This window comes from Ipomoea nil, unplaced genomic scaffold (assembly GCF_001879475.1).
Source record: "Ipomoea nil cultivar Tokyo-kokei standard unplaced genomic scaffold, Asagao_1.1 scaffold2805, whole genome shotgun sequence".
Classification (NCBI taxonomy): domain Eukaryota; kingdom Viridiplantae; phylum Streptophyta; class Magnoliopsida; order Solanales; family Convolvulaceae; genus Ipomoea; species Ipomoea nil.
The window spans coordinates 4,124,506-4,133,697 of NW_017619233.1; the positions used below are offsets into that span (position 1 = coordinate 4,124,506).

Consider the following 9,192-nt stretch of genomic DNA (forward strand, 5'->3'; position numbering starts at 1 on the left):
AAAGTTCTCAGATTATCATTGACATTAGGGCTTAAGAACAGGGATGACTTGCTGAAATTGATAAGCTGTCCAAAATCTGTAGCATAGTCATCAAGAATGGATGGCTAGTTGTGCTTAAAAACAAAGAAAAACAATGGGAATGGCGTGAGTTAAAGAAAAGAGCACTTAACCAAATTTCATTGTATTTTTGCAAGAACAAGGCCTAACGTCCTCATCATTATTACAGCTTAAGAGAAGAGGGAGGAAGGGAAGAAGAGTTAACTGGGAGGGTGATGAACGCAAGTCAATCACTAGTTTAATTGTCATAGATCCATATTGAAAATATATAATCTTAACTAGTAGTACACATTATTTCACAATGCCATCATTCCAAAAAGGCAATAAGGGTGTTTGGTAAATAAATGTTAACTGATTGAATTGATAGTATAAACTGATTGTAGAAAGATGTTTGATAAATTAAACTATTAGATGATAGCTAATTACATATAAAATAACTTTATCAAAAAACTGATCAAAAAGACTACTTTGAGAAGCTTTTTAAATTTTAGTGTTTTAGACTGTTATAAAAAAACTAATTAATCAAACACTCGTATTGATTGTTTAACCATGTCAAACAGCTAATAGTTATCAAATAAGCCAAAATTGACTAACTAACTTTTTTACCAAACAGGGCTAATAACTAACATTAAGAAAAGAATGCATTATTACATGCAGGAATTAACAAATCTCTTATTCACATATTATGATGATATGAAGTAAATAACAAAAAGATAACTATTAAGTTTTTAAAAATATTGATAAAGATTCAATAAAAGGGAAATGGAATAAAAAAAGATAACTAATAAGAGTTACTTCCAGGACCAGTAATCCATACAGTGAGGAAAGAAGATGGAATAGCCCAACAAAAACCTTATCTGAAAAGAGAACTTCAAATTTAATTCAGTCCTGGAAGCACCTCCAAGTACCTAACAATTAACAGAATTCATTTCAGCTAACCAGGACTCAAAGATGACAAAAACAAAACAAAACAAAATTAGACAAGTCCCTCTTTACATTTGCTTTGTATGAAATAAAAGCCAAATTGAAACACAATTTCCTCCATTGCTAAAAGACCTGAAGTTATATTTTAAGGTAGCTAAAAGAATTCACTCACTATACAACCTTGACAATTATCCCATCCTCGAGATCAATCATTTCAAGCTCAGTTTCTATGTGGAAATGTTTGCTGAGCCAGACTGAGAGTCTTCATCTGTGATCGAAGTCCTGGGGTCACTTTTACCTTTCTCAATGTTTTCGGTTTCACTGATCCCCACAACGGCTGTTTTCAGTGAAGAGGAGAGAGTGTCTTCCATAGGAGTTGGAGTATTAGTGTCTGTAGACTGTTGACAAGAAGCAGAGGTATTTTCTTTGATTCCAAGATCCTTGCAAGCCGAAGCATTTTCTTTCACTCCACCTTTGTTAGAATTAATGAATGGTAGCCATGTAAACTGCAATGTATGTCCCTGCCAGCTTTTACCATTCAAAAATGCTCTTTCGGCAGAACGGCGTGATGCGAAAGATACCTGAGCAGATATTTTGGATGTGTCCAAATTGTCCTGCACCTCTGTGTCTTCAAGCTCCACAGAAGAAAGTTCACCAAAAGCAGAAAAGTGATCCTTCAGGACAGCAGCCTAGGAAACAGGAAACAAATATCTCTATCACTAATCAAAGAAAAAAGGAAGCTGAAGAGTACATCAATCCACCAACAAGAAATGGGAATATAGAGATAAAACATGAATGATGTGTGAAACGGGTGCCAAAATTCTTGCTGTGCATATCTATAAAAAAAAAATTAGAGTGCATCAATTGTGAGAATCTGAAAAGAGACTTCACGAAAAAAAGTGTGTGAGAGAGAGAGAATATGCAAGAGTCAGAAAGTTAAAGTTAAAGGTAAGCCCCAATACAACACACAGCTTTGGCATCACATCCACACATATGCATACAGAAGATGATGGAAAAAGTTATGAACACATACTCCCTACTCCCAACCCACAACCCTTTTTTAAACATTGATAAGGAGGAAATAAAACAAATGCAAGAGTTCAGTGCCTGAAAGGGAGTACAGAAAGATTACATTTGCCAGACCACTTGGTATAGGTGGATTGATTTTGAAAGCAGTGGGGCGATTGTCCAGTTTGTATCTATTAAAGATAAAAGGAGCCCCTACAGGTGCCAATGGACGAATTGACTGTTTCAGGCTTGAGGGTTCTGATGTAGCCACAGGAGAAGATGATTTTGAACAAGAGAGTAGTGCATTATTTGCAGATCTATTGCTATCAGGCACTACTTCAGTATGTTGAGATGATACAGCAATATCAGGTTCAGTGGAGCTTGATGTTTCAGCTTTTGCGAAATCAGCTACCTTTTCCACTTTAGGTCTCTTGGCAACCTGATCAGATGGCCCTTCATCTTTAAGACCTGAAGCCTGCAGAAAGCAAAATTTTGAGGTTTGAGGGACATTTTTACTTTTCTTTTTTTTTTTTGTTGGGATAAGTAAATCTCTTTAGTAAACTGACAGTGTTCTTGGATCACTTATCATTTGTCAGATTAACAAAACTATATTATAAATTTAGTAATAAGATGAGGCCACAAGAAGAACTAAATCATAAAGAATCATTTTATAGACATTACCATTTCTACTTTATGTCTCTTCACAACCTGATTACATGGCCCTTCATCTTTAAGAACTGAAGCCTGCAGAAAGAAAAATTTTGAGGATAGGGGGACAGAGTGTTTTTTTTTTTTTTTTCGAATTTATAAATGAATAAATAAAACAGAAAACCTGATAGTGCTCTTGGATCTCTTTCATTTGTCGGATTAACAAGACTATATCGTAAATGCAATCATATGATGAGGACACAAGAAAAACTAGAATATGATTATATGAACATTCACTTTACATTATACATTAAAGTTTATTAACCCTACATGTTATCATCCAATGACAGCATGAAGTAATTTTAGTAAAGAGAATGGTTTCTAGAGTCTGTTACTAGGATTCTCAGTAGTGGAAAGTACAAGCCCAAGCAACATACAAACACTTGAAATTCACTTTGGTAAAGACTGTGAGATACTCTAACACCGAGATAATATGAAGCATTTCAGCATAGAAAAACTTTTGTTGAAATAAAAAGAAAGGGAATTTGCAATTACTTGTTTCTCAAATTCATCCAATTGACGACGGAACTCATTCCGCTTCTGATCAAGCATCTCCTGTTTTTTACGAAGTTCTTCTCTTAACAGTTCTATACTCTCCATCTTCTTTTGAGGAGGTGCTGGGGCTTTTGGAATATTAGCAACCATGGGCTTAGGCATATTGGGGATTGTTCTAGGCAAAGATTGGATACTATCTTTACCCTTATGAGCAGCAGAAAGATGGGGTGGAGCAGAAGCAGGCATCACTCGAGTAGCTCCATTGTGTGGAATATTGTCCCTATTAGCCCAACGAAGCTTGATAAAACGGTTGCCCATAACAGCATCAGGTGCCTTTAAAGCTGCCTCAGCTTCTTCTCTCTTAGAAAACTGTACAAAAGCTCGTTCACTTTTCTGGGGGGTATAAATGTCAATAACCTCTCCAAATTTTTTAAAATGTGAAAAAATAGCTTCCCTTTTGTTGTCTTTTAGTGGAATACCATTCACAAACAAAGTAGAATTTGCCTTTTGACAAGATTTCCAAGCATCACATCCAGAATCAGTTTGTGATTTAAAAGATGTTCCTGTTATTGCTGGATCAAGGTTTTCTACATTAATATGCTTCCCATGACTGTAGACACCCTGACTGCTTAATGAATCTAGATCTTTTTTAGTTTCATTTTCAATATGACTTGAAGAATCCACGGTGGGTCCAACTTTCTCTTTGATTTCCAATTTCCCTTTTGAACTACCAATTCTTCCCCAAACACCTTGAGATACTGTGGCAGCCAGATTACTTCTTGTTGGGTGTTCAATATCGTAACCATCAGATAGCTCAGGCTTTCCATGATCAGAAGGGTCCATGTCCATCAGCTGCACAGTTTCACCAACACTTGTCCATAAAGGCTGATCAGGGTCATATACATCAGCTCCCCCAGCCATAGAACCTCCAGTATGTGCTTCATTCAATCCTAATCCATCATCAGTTGATACAGGTTTTCCACCTTTCATATGAGCTTTACTATTAACCAATGAACAAGAAGGGATCACTGCAGGTAAAGCTCCTTGTCCACTAGCTGTTCCCAGCAGGGGTGCATTACTAAGCGAAACGGGGAGATTAAACTGAGAAAGGCTCTGCAATTTTGGATGCATAAAGTCAAGAAGTTACACAGAAAACCATGAAAAACTAGTGTTTCCAAAACCCTCTAAAGGAACCCCTTCAATTATGAAGATTAGACAAATTATCGTTATGATAAAATATAGTAATTTATTAAGAAAAATTGCTCCAGCAAGCAATTTCAAAACGAACAAAATCCAACAAAGATTCAAAAATAAAAATAAAAACCTAAATAAGATTGATCAGTTAATATCTTGCCACCGAAATTAAAAGTGGATAAGTATGAACAACACCCATGTGCATGCCTGTTCAATATCCATTCAAAGTTATTGTTAAAACATGAGATACTGGTTGTCTCCATCGGATTATAAAGCCCTAAGTTCACAAGGGGAAATGAAGACATTTAACAAATCAAGGCCTTATATGTGTAAGCCTAGATGATGGATAAAGTTATAGTGTCTAAACTAAAAGAAGCAAAATTAATTAACCAACTGACAAGCACGCAATATGATAAATTCTAACAGCCTGGTATACGATTACCACACATTTATTCACCATCAAAATCTACATATCTATATTGACTATAAAGAGTTTTGTGTTCTTCTGCAGAAAGGCATATACCTGAACATCCTCAATAACAATACGATTCATTCCATGCTCCATTGGGCACATGTCTCCTCTTAGACAAAATCCACGCTCTTCAAAATCTTTACATCTTTGCCGAGGTATGCCCATACCAATTGTAGGATTCATGGGTGTCCTAAGTGCTCCTTGCAAGCCAAGGGGATGGAGTGGATCAAGACCAGTAATAGGCATTCTGGGAATCATTCCAAATGAACTCCAAGGTGAACTTGGTGTATTAGAAACATTTGGCAAGCCCCTTCCAGCAAAGAGACCAGGTGGGACAGGAACTTGTTGAGCCATCTGGGATGCAATATCATTTGGGTTGAACCTAGAATCACGTTGGCCCCATATACCTGGTTCCCTTCCGCGAGCTCTGCCAGGACCAGGTTCTCCAGACAGTGATTGGTTTGACCTTATTCTAAGGTTGGAATCGTATTGAGGTCGGGAAAATGAATTCATGCCTCTTCTTTGTACACTCTGTTCTTTCTCAAAAGAAGCAGATTCAGAATCCTTGTAAAGGTGTCCATTTCCAATGGGCTTGTTGCGCTTCCTGTAGGGTCTCGTCAGAACTGATTCAAAAGGATCAGTGTCAACAGACTCAGAATGTGTCTCCCTCCTGCGATGCTTATGATTACGATCATCATCATCATCTTCACTGATTTCTTTCTCTTCAGGATCACTATTACAATCAGAAGATGAAAGAACTAGCTTTGGAGATGAAACTTTTAGCTCCATGAATTAAAGTGGTCAAACTTAATTTATGAAGTCAAAAACTTCATATTCCAGGCAAAAATGCAGCTACTGGAAATAATTCATTGGGCAAAGCCAATTCAGCATTCTCCTGTCCCTGGAAGGACAAAAAACAGTAGCAAAGGCAAATAAGATATTTTATTTAGGGCCAAAATATTTGAAACAAAAAACTACAATGAGGGATTGCATAAGCCAATCTACAAAGAAGACCCTTCTTTCATCAAAGCCATAAATTTGGTTGTAGACTTGTAGTAGTTTCTGTATACTGTCATGACATGCATACACATACAAATTCAATATCTATGGCTCTGAACTTGACAAAGATTACGTTTCATAAACTAAAAGCATTATTTACTGAGAGAATACAATTCAATGACTCCAATTCAAATGCTAAAAATTGGTTCTGACAACGATCATCTCCTTGCACTACTACTACCAATGAACTGCACGCATTTTTATTATTGTTTGATATCGTGTATGTAACTATGTATTTGACAATGTTATGGTTGACGACTTGGCAATTCTTATTTATCAGCTAGACAAAGAAATTCAGTGAGAACTTTTGCAACCTCGCCCTTGTGCATAAAGAAACTAGTTGGACAAGAAGATCTTTGATACTAAAGAAGTGCTGTAGAAGGCCATTCAATTCCTAAGCTTTCTATTTTAAGATCTCACCACATGATGCATGCCTTCACAAGTGAACTGAAACCATTTATCACACCTAAAAAGGGATATTCTCACAGCATTAACCTACATTGTGATATCAACTATTTGTAACAAGGATCTTTCAGCAACATGTAATCTTGATAATGCATAACCACTCTTTTCTTAGTTTTCACTCATGTCAAAAAAATGTGAATAGATTGCATGGTCACAGATACCAGAAATTGTAATCTTAAATCTTAATAATGCATAATCACTTTGAAATTTTAAGAGGTCAACATTTCTTGCTAATATGTGCACCTACATGCATTGTTTTCTGATATGATTTAACATTAGCTCCACGATACTTAAGTTGGGGGCTAACTTCTACGCTTGAGCTAGCTTTTGTGGTGGAGTTAGGGTCTTAAGCTTGAATGCCATATCATTTGGTGCTCTAGTTGAGAGACCGGTGTGTGGTGGGAACGACATGGAAGAGGGCTACCCAGTACTTGATAAGTTTCAAACGGAACTGAGAAGTGTTCGGAGTGAAAGTTGTCTAAAGTGAGAGCCATCTGCTCGTCCAGTGTCGACTTAGCGTAGGGGTGACCTAGGTAAGGACTACCTGATGCTAAGAAGAGTCCAGAGTATGAGTCCCTGTGGACATCAGCTTCTCAAGGGGTGGCAATGATACGATCCCACATCAGCTCCAAAAGAGATTGTGGAGTGGTACATAAGTTGGGGCTAAACCTCCACTATTGAGCTAACTTTTGCGGTGGAATTAAGGTCTAAGCTTGAGTGTTGTATCATATTCCCTCATAGAACTATTACATTCTAAGTTTCCTTGCTAAGAAAGATGAAAAAATAATCTTAAGATACCATAATACTCTCACCTAGCAAGGAAGGGGTTCCATAAAAGGGGGGTTCAATTCCGAAGTTATTCAAATAAAAAGATCTGGGTGTTCAGTTTTATAGACAAGATGGTTGGAAAAGGTCTTTGATAGAATATTATTTACATATTTTCCCCTTGCAAGACAGCAAAGTTTTTGTGTGTCTGCAACCGGACCCAGCATAAACTACAGCAAATAATTTATTTATTTTAAGTGAATCAAAACAAGCTTTATTGACACACATCATCAAACATTATTTCTCCAGAAATGTAACTCTATGCCGCTTCAATAGGGTTGGCAAAGTACATAGAATACTTCAAAAAGAGTTTCAAGTTTTATAAACCAACTGAACACGTGAAATGACAAGAACCAATTAAAATACTTTAGAAATTCTACCTCACTAGAAGCATCTGAAAGACTTAAACCCCATCCGTTCACCTATACATCAAATTAAATGGATTATCCACATCCAAAGTAAATAGTCTGAGTCCTACATTATCAGCATACAAGGATGCCAGCGCCCAGCATGATAGACCGAACGAGGGAAGAAATGAAACAAAACTCTGGCTCATCAAAAATAATAATAAAAGTTGCCAATTTATCAATATATTCTGAGTGCATTAGATAGAAAACATAAGAACAGCTCCCATTCTTTCTAAGTAGACACAAAGGAGAGCATCCAACTACCTAAATTAGATTAGTAGTAGAGTTTGCAGTCTTAATCAAGCATTCACTAGCCACGTTTATGAGCTCTAACCTAACCGTTAAATACTAAATAACTTAAGAAAACAATCGAAACCTTAAAATTAAAAAATAAAATAAAATAAAAATAAAGTTACAAGCTTCAGCTCTAAACAAAATCCCTAATCCAATAGGAAGACATGTAACACAGAACATGAGCATCGGAAATAGTTTATAACATTAGCCATAGATAAATCGGGAGCTAGAAACAAAATACAAGGAAGAACATTAGGGACAAACCTCCTACGTATAAATTGGCGTCTTAGGGTTTCGATTTCCCCAATCAAAATTCGAATGCGTGGGAGTCCAGTAACAGGCAGGCCGTACTTTGGGCTTCTTGCCTTCCTGGTATATCTGTTTTGGAATGAAGAAAAGCTGAGAAAGAGGGTTTTACAGAAAGAGCTTGGTTGAAAACTTATGGGCGATTGGAATTTGGAATGGTAAGTCCCCATATTTTGTTGAATTTCAATTTTATCCTTACCAACGACATTTCTTTTTCTCAAATACTCCTTAGATTTGAAGTTTTGTTTTTGCTTCTGTTAATAGACATCAAAATTTGGAAATTGTATAAATTGCCAGTTATGCTCTTTTAGCAAACTCGAGGTAATGAAAGAAATAACTCGTACAACAAGCTATTAGAATTTAGATCTATGAGAGTGTGTTAGAAAGAGATTTTTTGTATATCTATCATCTATTTATTTATCATTATTATAATAAAGTAACAACTTTGGCCTAAAAAAAAATTCCGCCTGCACAATTCGGCGTCGTTTTAATAAAATAATTCAATCAGTCGAATTAATTGTGTTCACATTGCCTTACAATTTTTAATGTCCTATTGCCGGCTAATATTGTATATTACAAATGTAAATTAATAGACTTCTAATAATGAAAGAGTTCTAATTACATTGAGAAGCTAACTTATAATCTACATTTATTTACATATATATACAGATACAGATATATAGATATACACATACAGATATTACATCTCTATGGGAGAAAACGCTTTGAAAAAAATAATCTGTTGATTGTAATCTTGGGTCTTGAAACGTTTCCAACAGCCTTCATAGTTCCAAGACAATATTCAAAATTGAAAAATAAATTCCAGCGTCTATATAAAGCTCCCTTGATATCAATATTCACTCTCAAGTTCACCATCTCTCCAGTTCGAGCCACCTGCAAATTAGAAACAAAAAACCAAAAATCTGGGCAAAGATACCATGCCATCTTAGTATATTGCTGTTAAAGATATTGGCCTCT

General features: G+C 36.1%; 1 protein-coding gene across 2 annotated transcripts; it reads right to left on the reverse strand.

Annotated features, from left to right (window-relative positions):
* Positions 1 to 885: 885 nt before the first annotated feature.
* Positions 886 to 8,423, reverse strand: LOC109158237 (zinc finger CCCH domain-containing protein 41-like). Of its 2 annotated transcripts, XM_019306128.1 has the most exons (7): positions 8,173 to 8,423; positions 7,588 to 7,629; positions 4,910 to 5,759; positions 3,193 to 4,305; positions 2,671 to 2,733; positions 2,114 to 2,464; positions 886 to 1,670 (listed from the first exon to the last, which is right to left on the reverse strand). In XM_019306128.1, the coding sequence occupies exons 3-7, from the start codon at positions 5,645 to 5,647 to the stop codon at positions 1,209 to 1,211; spliced, it is 2,727 nt and encodes a 908-aa protein (XP_019161673.1). In that variant the 5' UTR covers positions 5,648 to 5,759; positions 7,588 to 7,629; positions 8,173 to 8,423; the 3' UTR covers positions 886 to 1,208. The 2 variants fall into 2 exon arrangements, with proteins under 2 accessions (XP_019161673.1, XP_019161671.1); XM_019306126.1 differs by lacking the exon at positions 7,588 to 7,629 and having other exon boundaries at positions 8,173 to 8,422.
* Positions 8,424 to 9,192: the final 769 nt, after the last annotated feature.